The following is a 23726-nucleotide window of genomic DNA, read 5'->3' as shown; positions in this document are numbered from 1 at the left end:
GCTTGCTGATGTGTCTAGCCTTGCTAGCCAGTTTGCTTTGGGGATTCCTCCATCCCTGCCTCCCCAGGCTAGAAATACATTCCGGCTGCCATAGTCACCTGACATTTATATGGGTTCAGGGATCAAAAAAATTTTAATCCAAGTTCACTTGTGTTTGCCAGAGAGAATCAGCATCACCTCTGTCTCCACGTCCATGCCTGCCAGCATCTCTCTGACTTTTATGTGCTACAACTATCTGTTGACTCCCAAGATGGGGTCCGTTTCTGTTTTTGGGTCTGTGTGGTTTGTGTACAGACTGATAATCTAACAAGGGAGGTTTTTGCCATTTCTAAACTCCCATTGGACAGGTGTTTTGCCTCATCAGGCCTTCACCTGGCCCAGTCCCTCAGTGGTTGCATTTGCTTGTCTGGGTGCTCAAGGACAGAGCTTATGCCAGAGGCAATCACCCCTCAGGGTTACACTCCCTCATCTCAGGGAGTCAGTTGAAACAAAGCTTTTCTCAAAGAGATGCTTTCTCTGACAGAAAAGAAAGCTCCTGGATAGTTCTGCCCTGGCTGGGCTCTTTCCCCAGACAGCGTTCTGACTCGGCAGCACAACTGCTTCAGACACAGTTCAGCTTTACTGTTTTCCCAGAAAGGTCCTTACTCTGACAGGAAAGCTTTTCTCAGATTTTTTTTTCTTTTGCAGCTGTGGACCTATCAACCAGGACTTGTAGGAAATGGACAACTGTGCCGTTCCCACCGGCTTTAGCTTTGTTTGTTCATTAGCAATCTTCCCCTGGGTCCTGCACCTTCCTGTCTCAGCTCTGTGCTCCAGAAAGTTTACAACTGCAGGAACCCTAGTATCCCTGAAATGTACTCCAAGCTGGCCAGTCGCCTCTGGGTTTTTGGTCAGAAGTGAGGATAAGATGCTAACAGTTTGCATTGCTTCAGGGGATCTTTGTTTTGCATTAGACGATTAGGAGCACCTTTTCATTCTGAAAAGCTCAGACAAAACCCCTTGATGCCTCAGCTCCCTGTAACTGAAAAGCTTGGCTTTTTTGCTTTTCTCAGGCAAAGTTTCCTGCCCTTTTGGGCTCTCTCTGTAGCTCTTCACCCACACTCTCCCCATGCGATTCCCTCAGGGTACTCTGACCCACTGTCTTTTACTAGCTTGAAGAGACAGAGCTTAGAAGAGGTTTTAGAAACTTGTTCCTGCCTCCTGCATTGCAGGGATGAATTTTAAAGCTTGAAACAGAACTGTCTTAAGAGGTTTGTTGTTTTCCCTTAGAGCTAATCACAGGTGGTCCCCATACTAATATCTACAGGTGATTCTAATTTGTCCTTCAGAGAAAGTTGAAGGCTTTAGTTTTTAAGTTTAAGAGCTTTTGAGAAAGATTAAGGCTTTTTAGAGAGATTTTCCCCCAAATTTTCCAAGAAAAGCTTTTAGTTTAAGAGAAAGATTTTTTTTCCCCAAGAGAGAAAGACCAACTTTTCCCAAAACTTCCCAACTTTAAACTTTGACTTCTTACACCCCCATTTTTGCCTCAGGGAGAAAACACTTTCTCCTGCCACTTGGACTTAGCATTTCAGCTGTCCCCTGGTCAAAAGCTTCCATAGGAAACTTTTTCTTCCCCATAAGCTCAGAGAAGAGCTTTTTTTTTTTACTACCTGTAAAGCCCAAAGAAAAATTTTTCCCCCTGTTTGCTTTCATAGCCCCCAAAGTTAGAAAATTGAAGAGTTTTTCTGTCTAGTTGCCTTACTTATTTTTTCCTACACAAGCTTACACTTCTAAGTTTTTCCTACACTATATTACTACCCTATACCTTATACTTATTTTTCACAGATAGAAACTGAGAAAAGGATAGATAGAAAATTTTGACAGAAAAGAATTTCGCTGCAGCATCGGACATCCTTCCAGTTCGCTTTCCTTTTCTCTTGAGGATAAAACCCCTGCCTCCCAGAAAAAATATATTTTTTCCATAACACCGCATGCCTTTCCACTGGCAGGGCTGACAGCACTTTCACCAAAAACTCTGTAATAAAACTATTATTTCCCTTTATCTTTAGTCCCTATTACTTTGTCTTTAGTCCCTGTTCATTTGTCTTTAGTCCCCCCTTTTTTTGTTCCCCCTTTTTTTCTTTAGTCCCTTTTTTCTTTTTTCTTTAGTCCCTGTTCAGGCGCCATTCTGTGGGGCGTTTACCCACCACCCCCACTGTTCCCCAGAGTTTTCTTGAGTGCAATCAGCAGGAAATATTAGATAGAAGGATTTATTGCGGAGAATATCGCAGAGATAAACAGATAGAAAATAAAGGATAGCCTCGAGAGGGCCTGGAACCTATTCCAACGGGCCCCGATTGTCTCTGGCCCAGGGTTTTTATAGAGATGCCAAGGGATGGAGCAAAAGACCTCCTCTCCCAGCACAGCCAAGTGCAGAGCATCTCAGACACCTGCACTCAGACCCGTGGTCCTAATCATCCTCCATGTGGACCTGCTGGGTAAAGCCACGAGGAACTCGAGAACGGGCTCCCACACTCATCCTCATCATCACTAGATAGGTGAGGGAGCCCTGGGCTTGCTCTTCACCCTGCTGGTCCATCCATGCCTCCTCCTGAGTGTGTTCCCATCGATGTCGCCGTCCTCTTGCTCTGACTCGGAATTTGGCACTCACAGCTTAGCTACCTTCCTGAGACAGAGTCAGAGGAGCTCACCGTCTGAGTGGATGCACGTCTGCCCAGTTCTCGTGCATTGCTCGTCTGGGAACAGAGGGAAGGTTGTGAGTCACGGCCTAGGAACCACGTGTCACTCCTGGCCATCTCTCTGGTGCTGCTGGGAAGCCTGGGCCAGTCCTGGTTACTGCTTCTTTGTGTGTGACATACTTGCCCTCACTGGATGCTCTGTAGATCAGGCTACCCCCAGACTCACAGAGATCCATCTGCATCTGGTCAGTTTCTGACCTTAAAGATACAATTTCTATTTTATAATTAGTGTGCGCTTTAGAAGGGAATGAGACATAGGTGTATGTTTCCCAACTGACCTCGTTCCCGGAGTTTACAATGTTTTCCTTCTTGTGAAAACTGACAAACAAAACCAGGGTGGGGGGGAGGAAAGATGTGTGTTTTATGGAGAAAATAACCCAAATGTTAGTGTTGAGTTTTCTTAGAGAAACGACTGGAGAAGGACGGGGCCCAGTGGTCACAGCACTTGTCTAATGCTGCAGGGCGGTAGGTTCTGTCCCCAGGGCCGAGGAAAGAACTCTAGTCCCGCCTCTGCGGGTACAGATCCACAATCCCAGCCATTAGGAGGTTGAGGCAGGAGGATGATTAGTTGAAGGCTAGCCCGGCTACATGTTCAGATCTTCTTACCCTCACTAAGAAAGAGAAGTGACGCCAGGCAGTGGTGGCACATGCCTTTAACCCAGTAAGAGAGGCAGAGGCAGCTGGTCTATAAAGCAAGTTCTAGGACAGCCAGGAGTACACAGAGAAACCCCATCTCAAAAATATTAAGGGAAAGGGGGTAAGAAATACAAGAAAAGAGGTTTAACACCCAACCTTTCATTCTGGTTTCCACAGTGGAGTTTGGAAATATTGAAGCAATACACTCTCAAGACCTCAGCAATAAGAAACTCAATGAAGTCGTGATAAAGCTACCTGGCTCCTCATCCCCCAAAAGGAAGACACATTACTTCCCGAACCCTGAGATCCGAGAAATTGCAAGCAAGCTAGACTCCCTAAAAGACAGCCACATCTTCCAAGTTTTCTGGCAAGAGACGGCAGAGTCGCTGAGTACTCTGAATCAGGACCACAGAGAGTTGAAGCTTTTGCTCCCAGACGCCTGTGAATGCCTGTACTACCCCTGCTACGAGAAATTCCAAAGGCTCTATGAGAACATGAAGTCTGGAGAGATCACCTTTGCTGAAGTTGATGTCATCTTCAGAGACTTTGTAGATAAATATGATGAGCTGACTATTGACCTAAAGTCCATGTGCACCGTGGACCCCCAGGACCAAAAAGGTTGGATCTCAGAGCGTGTTGGGCAGATCAAAGAATACCATAGTCTGCACCAGGCCGTCAGCTCTGCCAAGGTCATCTTTCAGGTCCGAAGCACTTTGGGCGTGACTGGTGACTTCAGTGTTCTTGACACGTTGCTAAACTTTGTAAGTGGTTTGCTGGCTCTCCTGAGGGGTGAGGGCCAACTATTGGTGAAATTATTAAGGCCACTCCACGTAGTTAAAAGGAAGATTTATTTAGTGGATAACTTACAAATGAAGGGATAGGTAGGTCGCGGGGTCTGGGGAAGGTGTATCACAATCCAGCGGTGTTCTCTGGAGCTCTGCTTGGTCCACCTCCACCGTTCAGGGTCCAGGAACAGAGAGTGTGCTTGCCCATCTGGATCTCAGGTCTCCAGGTGCCTCCCTCGGCCCTGCCTTGTAGGCATGACAGTTGCTGAAGCCTCAATGGGCGTTGGAACTTCCAGATCAAAGCTGGAATGGCTACCCACTCCTGCCAACCTGAGTGTTCTTGAGAGCTCAGGGGCTTCTGACTTGGGGGGTTATGGGTGTTGATGAAGCAGCTGGATGGTGTGGGGGATGGGAAGAAGATGGACAGCAAAGCTTTCTCCTTGAGTAATGTGGTAGCTCCTGAGCCAGTGAGTTTCAGGTCATCCATCCATCAGGGGATCAGCAATTCAAGAAGAGGAGGCCACATTCTTTTTTTTTTAATTTTTTTTATTTTTGAGATTATTATTACTCATTTCTCCCCTTTTCAAACTCTCCTGTGTACTTCTTGCTGTCTTTCAAATTCATGACCTCTTTTGCCATGTTCTTTAATAATGGCTCTGATCTCAGAATGAAGGAAGGCCACCTGTCCCAGAGGCCATTGCAGGTCTAGGCAGCAGCAAGTGACCCATGACCCCTGGCAGCTAAGATGGGAAGTCTTTTGTTTCCATTTTGAGACAGGGTTTCTCTGTGTCCTGGCTGTTGCTCTGTAGACCAGGCTGGCCTTGAACTCACAGAGATTCACTTGACTCTGCCTCCAAGTGCTAATGGAAGTCAAATGATTACTTTACCATTCATTATCAAGCATAATCCATGCCCAATTTTCACCAGACAGAATGGGGAATCTCAGCCAAGTCACCAGCCCCTCTGCTCTGTCACTCATTGCTTATTCCTCCTTCCAAAAGGCTGGTGCATTCCCCAGCCCACCTTTTCTTTCAGTCATCTCCATTTCCAATGAAAATCCCTTCTCTTGAACCAAAAGGCTCCTTTCAATTGGCTAGTGGACTTACAACAGAATGCTTGTAACATTTCCCCCTTTTTGTCTAATTAAGAAGGAAAGATCCTAACCCTAACATAATTAAAATACATACAATAAGAATTATCATCAAGTCCAGAATAAAGGAAAGGTAATAATCTTAACAAAAATGAAACTACATACAACAAGAACAATTATTAGCCGGGCAGTGGTGGCGCACGCCTTTAATCCCAGAACTGGTGAGGCAGAGCCAGGCAGATCTCTGTGAGTTTGAGGCCAGCCTGGTCTACAGAGCGAGATCCAGGACAGGCACCAAAACTACACATAGAAACCCTGTCTCAGAAAAAAAGAACAATTATTAAGAAAGAAATACATTCTAAATATCCAGCGTGTAAGCAATTGGCAAATTATAGAGAGATTATTCCAATAGCCATCCTCTCCTGAATAGTCTAAAGTTTTGTACCTAATATGTCCTTTGCTAAGATTCAGGAGAACTGTAACTATAACTGTCTAGTCTTTAACCCTATCAAAGACCTGAGAAGGAAAATAGTATGACCCGAGTAAGCAGGAAATTCAAACAAACAACTTCCAAAAAAAAAAAAAAAAAAAAAAAAGTAAGAAATGACAGAAACAGCTGGCTACCTGGACAGTCACCCAAGGTTCTTCTGCAATATTGGGACATCCATCTTTGGCCTACAGGCCTAGAATATCTGACAGAGCTTTTTCAGAAGCAGGAAATTTTGAAGGACTGTCCAACCCTGTCTTGTCGAAGTTTGGCCATCATTTTTCTTTGTTTCCTGCTTGTCCATATTGGACAGTGTACTTATTGTCAGCAGTGGAGGCAAGGGCAGTTTCTTGTCCTATAGGCCAACCTGTGCCACAAAGAAAGCAAACTCTATATGGAGTGTCTTCAGTGTCCATCATCCTCTTTAGAAGTAAATCATTGCAACCAGGAGCAGACTTGTCTTGTGTCAAGAAAAGTCTAAGTTATTAAAACATTTTAAATGCCATATTCTGTAGGTCTTTAAATGTTTGAAGATCACCTATCTATTTGAAACATATCTCTGTATACCTAGAAAACCTAACTAACATGACTATAAGTTTGATAAATGTAGGTGACTATTAACCTGTAATTCTTTATTATCCTATGTAGTTTTATTATCCTATGTAGCTTTTTAAACTTTACATTGCATAAATAAACAAGCTGTATAGGTATGAGCTGTATAGGTAATACCTTAAGCAATAATGTAGTATAGTATCAGGACAATGATCTTAAATTTGTAACAATACACAAAAATATTTTAAACAGAAGTAGAAACATATATACAGTATAACAAAAATAACCTTAAATTTGTATCAATATACAAAAACATCCTAAACAGAAATAGAAACATATATACAGTGTAACAAAAGTAATGTTATTCTATATCAATATACAAGATTCCATACCAATGTGAATTATTTAAAACTGATATTTGCCTTTTTAATTTGAATGTCAATTTAATAACCTACCCTTTTATCCTATCATATAATTCCTGTAACATCTAAGTGCTGAAATAAGAGGTATGTGCCATCATATTCCTTGACCAGTAAAATAGAAAAATATATATACAGAGAGAGAGATCTGGTAGTGCTATGGGGAGGGACAGATTTCAGAGACCATGTAAGCTTTGGTGTGGAGTGGGAGGTGTAGGGAGGGCAGGAGGTGGACGAACAGTGGAGGATTGTCCACCATTAAGTGAGCCTTGCCCTTGCTATGGGTGGTGGCTTCCTGAAGACTAGGCTTGGCTAACTAGTGCCACTACATACTGAACTTCATCTTCCAGGCGGATTCCTCTGAGAGCTTTCTTCATGAGAAACTGAAGCAGATCAGCCCAGAGTTCATCCAGGCCAAGAAGCTGCTCCAAGACATCAGTGAGCCCCGCCACCGCTGCCTGGAGGAACTCTCCAGGCAGGGGGAGCTTGTAGGCTGGCTGCATGAGGCCCTGGAAGGTATGGCCAGCCCCTTAGGCTTGCCTGGGTCCTGCAGGTGGCGCCAGATGGTCCTCTGTGAGGTTCTGGTACTTGAGGTTGTACTAAGGCCAGGAAAGTTGCTCCTTGCCTTCTTGAGGCAAAGGGCAGAGTCTGTCTCATTCACTGGGGGTTATTTTGTTCCAATGACGTCTCTCAGGTTATGTGTAGAAACTTTTCCTTTGCTGCTCCCTGTATACTAAGGTTGCTTGCTGTGAATAGCTGAAGGTCATTTTGTACAAACCCAGCCTCCTTTATTGCCTTTTTATTTTATTTTATTGTTTTGTATGTTAATAGTGTTTTATCTTCATGTATGTATGTGTGCCGCGTATGTGTCTGGTGCTTGTGTAGGCCTAAAGAGGGTGTCAGATCCCCTGGAACTGAGATGACAATTGGTTGAAAGCCACCACGTGGGTGCTGGGAATGGAACCTAGATACCCTGTAAGGCCAACAATTGCTCTTAACCATCGAGCCATATGGCCAGTCTTTTTATTTTAATTTATTTATTTATTGGTTTTCTGAGACTAGGTTTCTCTATATAACAGTTCTAGCTGTCCTGGAATTCGCTCTGTAGACGTGGCTGGCCCGGAACTCACAGAGATCTGCCTGCCTCTGCCTCCCAAGTGCTGGGATTAAAGACATACACCACCACTACCCAGTGTCTTTTTATTGTTTTATTTAAATAATTTTATTTTTATTTTTTGTGTATGGGTGTTTTTCCTCGATGTGTATCTGTGCACCCTCACATCCATGGTACCTAGAAGGCAAGAAAAAGTTGTTAGATCCCCTGGAGCTGGAATTTCAGATGATTGTGAATTCCCCTCCCCATTTAACCTTTTCTTCCACAGGATACTTTCCCAGAGGGGTGGTCTGTAACTCCCCATGAAGGTTTCCATGCATATCTGTTGAGTGGTCAGAGCCTGTGGAGAGCTATCTCAGTTTTCTCACTGTCCACATATTCTTCTAGCGGAGCCTAGGTCTCTTAGGTAGTTTAAGTGATGTTGTGTGGTAGATTCAAGGCTATAAGGTGCACAGCAAGCCTAGTATGATGCCTGGAACACTGTTGTCTGATAGAGGTTAGATATCAGTCAATAGATGATATTTTCACATTCTTAGCAAAAACAGGGAGCGGGTCAAACCAAGACACTAGCTTGGTGTCCGATTATAGCTTCACTTAGGATTACTGCCCCAAATTCAGCATGGTCATGTGCTGACCTCCCCTCTGCTCCTCTCAAGACATCAATGAACTCAAGGTGTTTGTGGACCTGGCCTCCATCTCGGCGGGGGAGAACGACATCGACGTGGACCGGGTGGCCTGTTTCCATGATGCCGTGCAGGGTTATGCTTCCCTGCTGTACAAGATGGACTCGGGTGCAGATTTCTGTGAGTTCATGCATCATCTGCAGGAACTGTGGAGGGCCCTGGACAATGACCAGGACCTGCCCAGTAAGCTGGTGAGTCTACTCAGGATCCAAGGCTATTAAGTGCAATAGCTGACTATCAGTGACCCCAAGGGCAAGGCTGCCACTGATGTTGCTGATTCATGACAGATTCCAAGACAGATGTCCTCTCTGTCTTGAGTCGGGAAGGCATAGACAAAATGTCATTGTGGAAACAGAGGGTCTCTGCCACATGAAGCATAGAAGAAAAAAACATTGTGAAATCTTGCCTGTGGGTTTCTCTAAATGGTCATTCTCATTTTGTTCTATTACTTTGAGCATTTCCCATGATTGGCACTTGAGGAACAACCACTGAGATTGTCCTCTGGCCTCCATGACCATGTCTGTAGACATGCAGACGCACCTGCATACAACAGTGTACTAGTGTATACACGCTCATACACAGACACAAACCTTCCGTACTGGGGTCTGATTTTACTTTCCTCACTTTCCATCAAATTGAGATACTGGCGTGGCCTCAGGACTGAAGAGGAAGTGGAATGCATACAGAGGGAAGTTTGCAAACTTTCTGTGAAAAGCCCACATCCAAATGACAGCTGTAATGCATGTTTTCCTTACTCTGGTCTCCTCAGAACCCTGAAATCGGCATGGCTCAGCAGTTAAGCATACTTGCTGACTTAGTAGAGGCCCCAGATTTGGTTCCCAGCACCTACACAGTGGCTCCCAACCTTCCATTGCTCTATTCCAGGGGTACAGCACCCTCATCTGGCCTCTCATGGCACCAGGCACTCACACTGTACATATACATACATGAGGCAAATACTTATACACACAAAATAAAGTAAAAATTTTAAAAACCAAGTCAGGTGTGATTCACACCTTTAATCCCAGAACTCAGGTGGCAGAGGCAGGTGGATCTTTGAGACCAGGCTGGCGTCTAACTCACAGAGATCTGCCTGCCTCTTCCTCCCAAGTGCTGGGATTAAAGGTGTACGCACCAAGCCTGGCTCCAAATAAGAAATTTTAAAAAACAAAACAAAACAAAACCAGCCTAGGGCTCCATGCCACTCTTTCTGATATCTCACTGTGGGGGTGGTAAGCTCTTTGCAGTGGGTGTGTGGCTGTTCCCCACTCACAACAAATAAATCCAATTCCACTACACCTGCCAGCTAGGGCTTCACGGAAAGCAGTGGAAGCATGACTGAAAATATGCTGAGTGACAGGACCCCAGGAAGGAGACAGAGCACAGAGACACAGCATGAGTGCTGGGGGAGGGGTGTGGGGCAGCTGTACCCCAGCAAGAGCAGAGGTGGAGGGTGGCAGTGGAAAATGGCTGCTCACTCCAGCCTGCTTCCTGCTTCTGTCCCAATAGCAAGGTTCTGCCCGAAATTTGGAGTGGCTGAAGACAGTGAAGGAAAGCCATGGATCTGTAGAGCTCTCGTCTCTGTCCCTGGCCACAGCTATCAACAACAGAGGCATCTATGTTATTGAGGCACCCAAAGGTGGTCAGAAGGTGAGTCTCCCCAAGTCCTGGTGCAGTTTTGCATGGCCCTGAGGTCTTGCTATAAAGTCATGGGACTCTGCACCAGAAACTAACTTTCCAGTGTGCATTGCCTCCCAGATTTCCCCAGACACCATTCTACACCTTCTTCTCCCTGAGGACCATGGTGCCCAAGAGGGGGTCCGCACCTACTCCACAGAAGAGCTGAAGGAGCTTTTAAATAAGCTTATGCTAATGTCTGGCAAGAAAGACCACAGCAGCAATGTGGAAGTGGAGAAGTTTTCTGAGGTGAGCATTTGGGTTTGTGCTCCTCCCCACAGGGCCACTCTGGCCTCAAGCTGGGCCAGCCACTTTCCTTACTGAGTTGTGGAGAGGGTCTGCGTTGGCTTTTGGTTGACCCAGAGCTTTGCTCTGATACCTAGAGGGTGATGCTAATGGGTCTGAAGGGTGCATGGCACCCCAAACCACAACCCCAGAGAAGTATCTGAAATAGGACAGACCTGAGAGCAGCAGGTCCTCCCCAAGGACCTCAGCAGGAACTGTCACCAGCTGTGGAGAAGAGATGACCACTAGGTATTCTTAGAAACAGTCACTTTGCTGCCTCTAAAAACTGGCAAGTATGTATTACGTTCCTGTTGAGGAAAGCCTGGTAACGTGAGACCCTGCTTTTACACACACACACACACACACACACACACACACACACACACACACACACGTGTGCATAGTCTTTATATTGACATCTTTTTTCTTTCCCTGGACATGGTGGCACACACCTTTAATCCTAGCACTCAGGAGGCAGAGGCAGGGGGATCAGTCCAGTCTGGTTCCACAGAAAACTCAAGGATAGTCAGAGCTACATAGTGTATGTCTCAAAAAAATAAAAAGAAAAAAAGAAGGGAGGCCTCTCATTAGCTTACTCTTTAACTATGGAAGGAATAGCTGTTGTATAATGACTATTAGGTAGATTTCTGTGAGTGTGCTCCAATGAGTCAGTGACAGGAGTCTAAGATCTTGGAGCTGGAAAGCGGGTCAGCATGTGTAGGTCCCTGTGTCTTCCCTTGGCCTCATGGCTCCCATTCCCCCAGGTCTTCAGCAGCATGCAGCGGCTTGTGCATGCCTTCATAAACCTGCACTGTGCAGGCAACATGCTCTTCAGGACTTGGACTGCTGAGATCTACTGTTGCCCTAGGCAGGGCATCTCCATCCGCATGGACTTTGGCTTGGAGCTGGTCAACCAGTTGAAAGAGAGCGGTGATATCATCGAGCTCCTGGGAGCCCTCTGCAGGCAGATGGAGGACTTCCTGGACCACTGGAAAGCGGTAGTCACTCAGAAGAGAGCCAAACACTTTTACCTCAACTTCTACACAGCTGAGCAGCTGGTCTATCTGAGCAGTGAGCTCGGGAAACCCAGACCCAACGAAGCTGCCCTCATGATGCTGTCCTTCATCAAAAACAACTGCACTGCACGTGACATCTCAGAAGTCACCGGGTCCTGTGAAAGCAGTGGTGCCAGACACCGCCGGAGGGGGGCTGTGGAAAATCTGCCTCGGCGGCTACTTTCTGAGTCCAGCTTAATGGGCAAGCTTCGGGTTATCATGGACCAATCCATAGTGTGCATGAGTGCCTTCCTGCCCGACTGCCTGGACCTGGATGCCCTGGGCAGCTGCCTGGCTCAGCTGGCCACACTGACGGACTGTCCCGTGAAGCGGCCACTCCCCAAAGGCCTGCAGGTTGGCCAGCCTAACCTGGTGTTGTGTGGTCACTCTGAGGTGTTGCTGGCCGCACTGGCCATCTATATGCAGGCCCCCAGGCAGCCTCTGCCAACCTTCGATGAGGTATTGCTCTGCACCCCGGGGACCACAGTGGAGGAGGTGGAACTGCTCCTGAGACGCTGCCTCACACTGGGCTCCCAGGAAGACAAGGTCTACAGCTTGCTGTTCGCCGACCAGCTGAGTTATGAAGTGGGCTGCCGGGCAGAGGAGCTTTTCCGGGACCTGTGCACACAGTGCCGCCACCGTGAAGACTACCAGTTGGTGATAGTCTGTGATGCTGCCCGGGAGCACTGCTACCTCCCCTCCACCTTCAGCCAGCACAAAGTCCCCCTGGTTCCCCAGGCCCCACTGCCGGACATCCAGGCCTACCTGGAGAACCATTATCAGGTCCCAGAGCAGACCCCGTCAGCGGCGACTGTATTCAGAGACAGGATGTGTGTTGGGATCGTGACCTCTGAAAGAGCTGGTGTTGGTAATGAAAGTACCTGGGGGTAGAGAGGTCCCCTTTACCAAACCCTGCCCAATGACGCTTCCTCCTCCAGCAGGAGAGACTCAGATGAAGCCCTTCTTCAGGGGTCTGGCTCCTCTTTAGCTGTAGACCAGTACCCTTTCTAGCCTAGTTTTGGAAACTGGGCAGTTCCCAAGAGCCCCGTTCCCTCCCCTCTGGAGATGTTCTGAAGTTTGACTTCCTCGTAAACTCCCGACCTCTGCCGTCTATGTTGGTTGTGGCTGAGAAGAAACAGATGATCCTTTGGGTGCTGTCTGTTTCCTTCCATCCTGTCCCCTCTTCCCTGAACCACACTCTTAGGTGGGAGAGAGTTTGTCCTCCACGCACCTGCTCCTGCCTTCCTGACTTAGGCTCACCACCAGTAGCAAGGAAAGGCAACGTTGGTCAGTGGGTGGTAGACAGGGAACCCAGGGATTCGAAGGACACGAAGCCAGTAGGCAGTGATGGTCCATTGCATCTGTCTGAATTAAATGAAGAGTAACTTCTATGGCATCTCTATTGTCTTACTCTCTGTCTGTAGATTTGGGGTCTAATGTCTATATGTTCATATTGCAGGAAAGTCACTCTATGTGAACAGATTACACAAAAACCTGAAAATGAAGCTCGAGGATGAAAAGGTGCCTTTAAAAATTATTAGATTGACAGACCGTCACGTAGATGAGAACAAAGTCCTGAGCTCCCTCCTGCCATTCTTGAAGAGGAACTATCAGAAGACGCCTATGATATTCCACATTGATGTGAGCACTTCAGTAAGTGTCCTGGCATCACTACCCAATGACCTCGAAGAAGACAGGTTCCCATGTCCTGACTGCCTCCTCCCTCCTCACGCCTTCCTGATCAACTGCATCCTGTCAAGGGGTAAACAAGCCAGTCCTCAGAATGTGAGGCTGCCATCCTACACACTCACAAACCTGTGTCTCCTTCTGTAGGTACAGACTGGGATTCCTGTCTTTCTTTTCAAACTCCTCATTCTGCAGTACCTAATGGATGTAAACGGGGAAATGTGGCTTCGGAACCCGCGCCATTTATATGTTGTTGAAATCTCACAAGAGCCCTCAGTACAGCCAAAGAGGCCTTCTAAACTGGTGGGTATGGAGACAGCCGACAGAAGGACTTGTGGAGCACACCTTGTCCTGGTTTGTTTCTGCCAACCTGTTATCTGAGAAGGAGAACCACAATGGAGAAGTTCCCTCAGGAGATGGCCTGTAAAGTCGCTGGGTGGTGTTCAGGCTGGGCAGTGGTGGCAGAAGCCTTTAATCCCAGCATTTGTCAGGAAGGGGCAGGTAGATCTCAGTGAGTTCAAGGCCAGCCAGAGCTAAACAGAAGCAAAAACAAAAACAAAAATGTGAAGATTGCCTCTAGGCCAGTTTTGTGGCATTTTCTTGATTAGTGACTGATTCAGCTGGGCGGAGTCTATGGTTGGGGCGGGGTAGCAGTCTGACCTGGAGGCCTGTGGTTCTGGACGACACAGGAAAGCAGCCTGAGCTAACCCTGGAGAGCAAACCAGTAAGCAGTGTTCCTCCGTGGCTTCTGCTTCAGTTCCTGCCTCCATCTTCCTCTCTTGAGCCCTAACTTTCCTCAGGAATGGAGTGCATAGTAAAAACTGTAAATGAAAGAAGCTCTTTCCTCCTCAAGTATCTTTTGGTCATGGTGTTTATCTCAGCAACATAAACACTGACTAGGCCAGACATTGGTACCAGTTTCCTGGGCTATTGCTGTGACAGACCTGACCCTGTGTTTGGAGAGAATTGTGGTGACATTTGGACTCTGAGCCACTGGGTGCTCAGAGCTCAGAGCACTATTAATTATCTGGGAACTTTAAGGTTAGCATGCTGAGAGCAGCATGGACGTAGAGGCGTGGCTTGTGAAGTGCAGAGGGAAGGGAAGCCTCATTCGGGGCTGAGTCGTGTTTTGTTTCCGGTCAGCTGGGACCGAAGAACTGACTGAATATCATGAGACCAGAACCACTAACATGAACACTTTGCTTTGCTTGGACCATTTATGCTGGGCAGCTGGGGCTGAGAAATCACCTGACTGAGACGAGTGTTCCCTCAGCATCAGCACACAGATGCTGTGGTCCTGAGGGACAAGGCTGTACCTCAGGCTTGCAGCCAAAATGGATTCTGTTGAGAGCTGCCATCTCTCAGTAGTTCAGGATAAACTTGAAGTAAAATCGATGCTATAGGGATTTACTGGTAAACTTGCTTAGGAAATATCAAGTTACATGAAGTAGAAGTTAGATACAGAAGCTCTGTCTCCAAAATGACCGGAAGATAGAGTACTAACCATGCTTGCTAGAAACTGTAGGAAAGGAAATTCTCCACCCTAACTAAAGTGTAGGGTTGCTGAGATGTTCAGTCACTGAGATTGACCTCCCATAACAAATGGGGACAGCCCTGATTAACAACTGGCCTCAATTCCATCCCCTTATCAAAAACTCAAGCAGGCATCGCATCCGGGTCACAACCACCACTAAGTCCCCTGTGTTCTCACCAGGAAAGCCTAATTCTGCCAGGTGGGCAGGGTGACCCTGGGTAACAACTATTCAAAGGAACAGCACTGGTGTACGTAAGAAATAATTCTGACAGTGCCACCTCTGCCCCAGTGATCAGACACGCAGCCTCCCTTCTCTGTTGAAATTGTTCAAAGGACAGCCTGGGACTGGGACTTGAAGATGGAAGGACCACAGTGTGTGTGAGGTGTAGAAGCTTAGGTGTATATAATAAGCTAGTAAAGTCTGCTACTGGAGGCTGATTCCTCTTTGAGCATTAGCCAGAGCCAGACACACGTGTATAGGAAGGAGCTTTCTCCTTCTTTAATGTCCAAGTGTGTGAAGTGACTTCTCACTGGGAAGGCATATTAATTCTATAACCCCAGTACAGAGAAGATGTGTTCCTCTTGGACCCGAGTACTTAAACAGGCTTGGCACTCACCCCTACACACAGTTGTATGCACGTTGTGAAGACACAAGTTCCAGAGTTGTGTTAGAAAATACTTTCTTGTTAAGGATGTGTCTTCCAATTCAGTTCTCTAAAACCTCAGCAGGCAAAAGTTGCCAGCCTGTGGAGACAAGTTAAAAATACAGTGTAGACTTGGAGTTAAAACACAAAGGCAGCGTTTAAGAAGCTCAGTGATCATGTGTTTCCTCTTTGCAGAATGCACGTGCACCTCCATTCAAGTTTCTTGATATCTTCCCCAAAGTTACCTGTCGTCCTCCAAAGGAAGTGATAGACATGGAGCTGACTCCCGAGAGGAGCCACAGAGAACCTGGAATGGACCCAATGGAGTTCAGCAGTGAAACTTTCCAAAGACCTTACCAGTATTTAAAACGGTTCCACCAAAACCAGAACCTGGACACATTTCAGTACAAAGAACGCTCTGTGGAAGGCTCGCCCGAGGAGTGCCTGCAGCACTTCCTGATTTACTGTGGAGTGGTAAACCCTTCCTGGGCTGAGCTTCGGAACTTCGCTTGGTTTCTGAACTGTCAGCTCAAGGACTGTGAGGCTTCTGTCTTCTGCAACTCAGCTTTTACTGGAGACACACTCAGGGGCTTCAAGAACTTTGTGGTAACCTTCATGATCTTAATGGCGAGAGATTTTGCCACTCCGAGTCTTCACACTTCGGACCAAAGCCCAGGTAAACACCTGGTCACCCTGGACGGAATTTCTGAAGAAGACCTAGCTCCCTTCTCTCTCCGAAAGAGATGGGAGTCAGAGCCCCATCCATATGTTTTCTTCAATGGTGACCACATGACCATGACATTCATAGGTTTTCACTTGCAGCCCAACAACAATGGCTATGTTGATGCCATCAATCCCTCGAATGGGAAAGTCATCAAGAAGAATGTCATGACAGGAGAATTGTTTCAAGGGCTGAAACTTCAGAGAGTACCCTTCAATATCAACTTTGATCACTTGTGCAGACGTGAGAAGATTGAAAGTCTCTGCCTGGCTCTAGGGATTGAGAGGCCTTTTGACCCTGATGAAACGTACGAACTTACAACGGACAATATGCTTAAGATCCTGGCCATTGAGATGCGGTTTCGGTGTGGGATCCCAGTTATCATCATGGGGGAGAGACAGGCTGTGGGAAAACCAGGCTCATCAAATTCCTTAGTGACCTCAAGCGTGGTAGGTTTGAGGCAGAAACTATGAAGTTGGTAAAGGTCCATGGAGGAACAACTCCATCCATGATCTACTCCAGAGTCAAGGATGCTGAGTGCACAGCCTTCTCCAATAAGGTCCAACACAAGTTGGATACCATCTTGTTCTTTGACGAAGCCAACACAACAGAAGCCGTAAGCTGTATCAAAGAGGTCCTGTGTGATAGAACAGTGGATGGTGAGTGCCTAAAGGAGGATTCCGGCCTGCATATCATTGCTGCTTGCAACCCTTACCGGAAGCACTCCCAGGAGATGATCCTCCGCCTGGAGTCTGCAGGTTTGGGATACAGGGTGAGTGCAGAGGAGACAGCAGACAGGCTGGGTTCCATCCCACTTCGACAGCTGGTGTATCGAGTCCACGCTCTGCCTCCAAGCCTCATTCCTTTGGTGTGGGACTTTGGACAGCTGAATGACTCTGCTGAAGAGCTCTACATCCAGCAGATCGTGCAGAGACTGGTGGGCTCCATCACGGTAGATGAATCTGATGCTTGTGTGATTTCACGTGTGCTCTCTGCCTCTCAGAGGTTCATGAGGAAGAGGGAGAATGAATGTGGCTTCGTCAGCCTCCGGGATGTGGAGCGCTGTGTGAAAGTTTTCAGATGGTTTCACGACCACAGTGAGATGCTCTTGAAAATGCTGGATGACTTTCTCCACGAATCCAGCGACGGCAAGCATACTTTTGAGAGAAAGCCTGTTCTCTGGTCCCTGGTAATGGCCACTGGGGTGTGTTACCATGCCTCTTTAGAAGAGAAAGCACCCTACCGCAGAGCCATTGGCCAGTGCCTTCCAGAACCATACAATGACAGCAAGGTCATTCTCGATGAGATCACTCACGCACAGGATCTTTTTCTGAGGGGGGCACCCATTCGGACGAACATAGCCCGGAACCTGGCTTTGAAGGAGAATGTCTTCATGATGGTGATCTGCATTGAGCTTAAGATCCCCCTTTTCCTGGTAGGGAAGCCCGGCAGCTCCAAATCCCTTGCCAAGATCATTGTAGCAGACGCCATGCAAGGGCCGTCGGCCTTCTCTGACCTCTTCCGCTGCCTGAAACAGGTCCACCTGGTGTCGTTCCAGTGCAGCCCCCACTCCACCCCCCAAGGCATCATCGGCACCTTCAAGCAGTGTGCTCGATTCCAGCAGGGCAAGGACCTGCAGCAGTACGTCTCTGTGGTGGTGCTGGACGAGGTTGGGCTGGCAGAAGACTCACCCAAAATGCCCCTCAAGACTCTGCACCCTCTGCTGGAAGATGGGTGCATTGAAGACGATCCTGCCCCATACAAAAAAGTTGGCTTTGTTGGCATTTCCAACTGGGCTCTGGATCCTGCCAAGATGAACCGGGGCATTTTTGTGTCACGTGGCAGCCCCAGTGAGAAGGAGCTCATAGAGAGTGCCGAGGGGATCTGCTCTTCGGACAGGCTGGTTCAGGACCAAATCCGAGGGTATTTTGCACCCTTTGCCAAGGCCTATGAAACAGTGTGTCAGACCCAGGACAAGGAGTTCTTTGGGCTTCGAGACTATTACAGCCTGATCAAGATGGTCTTTGCCAAAGCCAAAGCTTCAAATCAGGGGCTTTCCCCTCGAGACATCGCTCACTCTGTCCTTCGGAACTTCAGTGGGAAAGACGACATCCAGGCCCTGGACATCTTTACAGCCAGTCTTCCCGAGGCCAGGTACAGGGAGAAGTCAGCACCGTGGAACTGATCAAGCAGAACATTTACAGTGGCCTGCAGGCGTCCAGCAGGGGCTGGACAGCACCGAGTCCCGGTACTTGCTCGTGCTGACCAGGAACTATGTGGCCCTGCAGATCCTACAGCAGTTGTTCTTTAGTGAGGGCCAGCAACCTGAGATCATTTTCGGCTCCAGCTTTCCCCAGGACCAGGAATACACCCAGATCTGCAGGAACATCAACCGGGTGAAGATCTGCATGGAGACAGGAAAGATGGTGGTGCTGCTCAACCTGCAGAACCTGTACGAGAGCCTGTATGACGCTCTGAACCAGTACTACGTCTACCTTGGAGGCCAGAAGTATGTGGACCTTGGACTAGGTACCCATCGAGTCAAATGCCGAGTCCACACTGACTTCCGCCTCATCGTCATCGAAGAGAAAGATGTGGTGTACCAACAGTTCCCTGTGCCCCTCATCAACCGGCTGGAGAAGCACTACCTGGACATCAACACCGTGCTGGAGGAGTGGCAGAAGGGCATTGTGCGTGAGCTGCAACAGTGGGCGTGTGAATTTGCGGATGTGAAAGCTGACCAGTTCATTGCCAGACACAAGTACAGTCCTGCAGACGTCTTCGTCGGCTTCCACTCTGATGCCTGTGCCTCTGTGGTGCTGCAGGCTGTGGAGAGGCAGGGCCCCAGGGACCTGACGGAGGAGCTGTACCGCAAGGTGTCTGAAGAGGCCAAGTTCATCCTGCTGGATTGTGCAACGCCAGACGCTGTGGTCCGGCTGAGTGGCTCCTCACTGGGCTCGTTCACCGCGCGGCAACTGACGCAGGAGTATTACTACAACCAGCAGCACAATTCCTTTGCAGACTTCCTGCAGGCCCACCTGCGCACGGCCCATCTGGAGTGCCAGGCTGTCTTCACAGAGGTGACCGTCTTCCCACAGCCTCACCCTCTGCTCTAGGCTCCTAGGGTCAGGAATCAAGCTGTTATTTAAGGCAGCCAGCAGGGGTGACTTACAGGTAACATGGACATGCTGACACTGGGCTCCTCATGGTCTGAGCACAGAGGGTGAGTCAGGGTAGCCAGCCTCTTCCACTGTTCTCGTGTTGGCCGGTGTGCGTGTGTGAGTGTGAGTGTGTGTGTGTGTGTGTGTGTGTGTGTGTGTGTGTGTGTGTATGTGGCTTAGAGAGGCAGTGTTATGCAGTTAGGGTCAGCGTCACAGGAAGCCTGCTGTGCACGAGATGTGGAGGGAGGGCAGATGGGATTTTTTTTTTTTTTTTTTTTTTTTTTTTGGTTTTTTGAGACAGGGTTTCTCTGTGTAGCTTTGCGCCTTTCCTGGAGCTCACTTGGTAGCCCAGGCTGACCTCGAACTCACAGAGATCCGCCTGGCTCTGCCTCCCGAGTGCTGGGATTAAAGGCGTTCGCCACCAACGCCTGGCTGGCAGATGGGATTTTTAAGAGGCTCCTTACAGCGGCTGGGCACATGCGAGGACAAAGGGGCTGAAGATCTCTGGCAGAATTCATGGGTAGAGCTTTAGGTTCCAAGCTGTGAGTTTTGGGTCCTGAGGTTGAGAATAGTCCTCGGTGGCTCTGCTAAGGAGCCTGACCCCTCCTGCCTCGAGGATCACGGCAGGAGCCTGTCTGGAGTGGCCGTGGCAATCGGACAGCAGGGAGGCCGAAGAAGACAGTCATGGCAAACAGGCCAGGTAGAAGCTGCAGGATCAGGACCGCCAAAGCAGAGAGGCAGATGGTACCAAGAAATGATGGGAAGCCTGGTGTGGTGGCTCACATATTTAACCCCTGCACTCCAGAGGAAGAGGCAGGCAGATGTCTGATTTTCAGGCTATCCTGGTCTACAGAGTGAGTGTCAGGACAGCCAGGGCTACACGGAGAACCTTTGATTTGAAAAACAAACAAAGTAATGCTTGGGTGGCTGGAGAGATTGTTGAATAGTTAGGAGCACTGGCTGTACTTCCAAAGGACCCTGGTTCAATTCCCAGGACCCAATGACAGGCCATAAGCAGCTGTAGCTCTAGAATTCAATGCCATCTTCTGACCTCTACAGCTACCAGACACACAGGGGGTGCAGGCACACATGTATGCAAAACACCCATGCACAAAAATGGAAGAAGAATGAACAATGAAGAAGAGAGAAAGAAGTGGTGGGGTGCAGATGCACAGGCTAATTACTGAGTTCATGGAGGGGCAGTGGGTGTGGGCATCTGGTGACAGGGCAGTCCCTGGACCCCTCCCAACTGCCTAGGGGCCTTGCTTAGCTCATTCAGGAATGAGCATGGGTTTGGATATGAGGGAATCAGAAGCTCAGGGATCAGGCCAGGAGTGAGAACTGGGGGCTCAAGTGTCAGCACACCCCAAGGGCTCTTCGAGTGTGCAGTGTGGAGTGTGGCCCCCTGAGAACTGCTGTGATAGGAAGAGAGGCCAATGGCTGACACCATTGGACAGCGTGAAGTCAGTGGATGAGAAGTGACATTTGCTCAGAGTCCTAAAGGATCCTGAGACTCCAGAAGGGTCCAGAGCAGGAAGGAGACTCAGGCACCTGTCAGGGCACTTCTCACTGGTGCCTGTTAGCCCTGCGGGTCCTCTTACCTCGCCTGCCTTGTCTCCGGAGATACTCTGCGTCTGTTTTCCTCCTGAACACACACTGTGCCATGTGCACCCATCATGGGCAGGGCTCAACCTCCTCATGTCTCTAGGTTCTAACCTGAGTAGCCGGGCCTCCCTGTAGCCGCAAGTCTTCGTGTGTCCCACCCTGGTGTAGTCGGCAGCTGATAAAATAATCACTCAGAGGCTTATTACTTACAAACTGTTTGGCTTATGGCTCAGGCTTCTTGCTAGCTAGCTCTTGCATCTTAAATTAACCCATTTCTATTAATCTATGTATTGCCATGGGTCTCATGGCTTTACCTGTGTTACATCACATCTTGCTTCCCCTGGGGGCTCTCAGCATCTCCTCTGACTCTGCTTCTTCTCCTGTCTCTGCTTGGACTCCCCACCGGGCTCTATCCTGCCTTGCCATAGGCCGTAGCAGCTTCTTTATTAACCAGTGTTAGCAACACACACTCACAGCGTACAGAAAGACCCCCACAGCAGCTCCCCACTGGTTCCTGGCCAACAGTCTGCCTCCCTCTTTGCAGATCACCACCTTCTCCAGACTGCTGACCAGTACGGACTGTGAAGTCTTGGAATCCGAGCTGAAGGGACTGGCCTCGAAGCCTATGCTCCTGTCTCTGCAGCAGTTTGACACTGAATATTCCTTCCTTAAGGAAGTCCGGTGAGGTGCCCTGCTCGCTGCCTTCTCAGGGACCCGGCCCTGGGGTATAGAGACTGGCACTGGTTAGTGAACTGGGGGCAGGGCCTTCACTCTGCATTGGCTCATGCCTGGACCTCCAATGGGCCTCTCTGTCCCACTACTCTATTCCTCTCCTCCAGCTTCCAGCCTGGTCCTCTCTCTCCCCAGGAAGCCTGCTGGCCATTTAGAATTCTGCTGAGTCGTCTGCTTACCCAATGGAGGGCATCTCTCTGCATGCTTTTTTCTGTGTGGCCCTGGCCTCACCCTCTTTCAGGAAATTCCTTTATCCATTTTCCAGGACAGGGAACTCACCCAGTAATTAATTCCCTTTCTCCTCCAGCTCTTGCTTGATGAACCCAACCAGGCATAAAATCCTAGTCATCCAGACAGACTTCGACGATGGTGTCCACAGCGCCCAGCTGGTAGCCTCTGCCAAGTACGTTTTCATGCTTGTCTAGAAACAACACAGGGAACCAACACTTACTTACAACCTCAGTAGAATCTCTTCTCTGCAAGTGTCATGAGACACAGAAATTAACAAGAAAATTCTCTTCATTCCACCAGATGACTATAAAATGATTGGAAATGCTAAGGAATAGCTCAGTCACGTGAGCAAGAGGACCTGAGTTTAATCCCCAGTTCTTCTGTACTCATGCACGCATGTGCATACACATCCACACACATGGGGGGGGGAGTGTACAGAGGGAGGAGAGAGAGAGAGCAAAATTGTAAAACACACATATAAATAGTAGACCATTAATCAGATATTTAAAAATATCCTTGAAACATGTTTGGCTTTTTAGTTATGGTTATTGCAAGTTCAAGAGCAGTAACTGGTTAGACCCTGTGGGAGTCTGTGATGTGTTAGTGGGGTGTGTGTGGTTTGTAGGTATATGTGTGTGTGTGTGTGTAATGTTGGTGGTTTGTGGATGTGTGTGGTATGTATGTGTGACTAGGATTGAAACCTCCCCCCCCCCTTTTTTTTTCTATGTAACAACCTAGGCTGTTCTGGAACTAACTTTGTAAACTAGGCTGGTCTTGAACTCACAGAGATCTGCCTATCTTTGCCTCCCCAGAGCTGGGATTAAAGACTTCTTCAGCAGTGCCCAAATAACCTCATGTTATATGTTAATAAACCAGTTCTCAGTCACTGAGCTACAATGTAGCCCTCTCTTTACTTTTTTAAACACTATTTTTGAGTATATGTGTGTTTGCCTGTATGTGTGCCTGGTACTACAGAGGTCAAATGAGGACACTCAATCTCCTGGAACTGGAGTTGGGACAGTTGTAATCCACCCTGTGGGTGCTGGGAATCAAACCCGAGTCCTCTGGGAGAGCAGCAAGTGCTCTTAACTGGCGAGCCAGCTCTCCCTCCCCTCCTTTTCCTTTTCATTCTGAGATAGGAGCTCACAAAATTGTCCAAGCTAGCCTTGAATTTGTGATCCTCATGATTCAGCATCCTGAGCAGCTGGGACAGGCTTGTCCTAACAACAGGACCAGCTGGTAAAGTGTGTGTGTGTGTGTGTGTGTGCTTTTATTTGTATTTAATAGATGTTGTTATGGTATTGGTAAAAGAAATCTAATACTTTAGAATTAGCCATATTTTCTTGTTCATGATAAATGGGAATTTCTGGGCCCATTTAAAGCACTGGTAACCATGTTGTATTTCAGGGCGTAGTGAGATCTACTGGGAACGGGTTTCGGTGCTGCCCAGGGCTCCATGGGAAGGCCAGAGAGCTTTAGCTTGTGCACAGCCAGGCAAGGCCCTGAGAACACACTTCTATTCAGGACAGAAATCCAATCCTGAGCAGAGGATTCTGGGAGGGATGGGAAGTGAGCCCACCTCATCTTGAGGTTGTGAAGTACATTTTAAGCTCCTAAAAGTGTGAGACCAAGATTGCTCCTGTCAGCTCATAGGGCAGGTGGCAGCCAGCTCCCAACATAGCGTGTTTGCTTGGTTGGTATTGATTTGTGTTTGCTTTTTAAACAGGTATTCCACCATCAATGAAATCAACAAAACACAGGGAACCAAGGACTTTGTCTTCGTTTATTTCATTACGAAACTTTCCCGAATGGGAAGTGGCACATCTTATGTGGGGTTCCATGGAGGTAGGACTACAGCACCTCAGAGCAGACGTTCTCAACCTGTGGGTCG

General features: G+C 48.1%; 1 protein-coding gene across 1 annotated transcript in view; it reads left to right on the top strand.

Annotated features, from left to right (window-relative positions):
• Nucleotides 1-23726, top strand: part of LOC114688093 (E3 ubiquitin-protein ligase RNF213-like) — a 96017-nt gene that overhangs the window by 27999 nt on the left and 44292 nt on the right. The window contains 15 exon segments of the mRNA XM_037201201.1: nucleotides 3552-4135; nucleotides 7058-7223; nucleotides 8478-8695; nucleotides 10014-10154; nucleotides 10263-10430; nucleotides 11231-12389; nucleotides 12981-13174; nucleotides 13355-13510; nucleotides 15581-16495; nucleotides 16498-18259; nucleotides 18262-18333; nucleotides 18336-19186; nucleotides 21417-21553; nucleotides 21912-22007; nucleotides 23562-23680. Of these exon segments, the coding sequence (XP_037057096.1) occupies nucleotides 3552-4135; nucleotides 7058-7223; nucleotides 8478-8695; nucleotides 10014-10154; nucleotides 10263-10430; nucleotides 11231-12389; nucleotides 12981-13174; nucleotides 13355-13510; nucleotides 15581-16495; nucleotides 16498-18259; nucleotides 18262-18333; nucleotides 18336-19186; nucleotides 21417-21553; nucleotides 21912-22007; nucleotides 23562-23680 (6738 nt within the window).

The sequence above is a fragment of the Peromyscus leucopus genome, chromosome 8b (genome assembly GCF_004664715.2).
Source record: "Peromyscus leucopus breed LL Stock chromosome 8b, UCI_PerLeu_2.1, whole genome shotgun sequence".
NCBI lineage: Eukaryota > Metazoa > Chordata > Mammalia > Rodentia > Cricetidae > Peromyscus > Peromyscus leucopus.
This window is presented reverse-complemented; position numbering and strand designations above follow the sequence as displayed.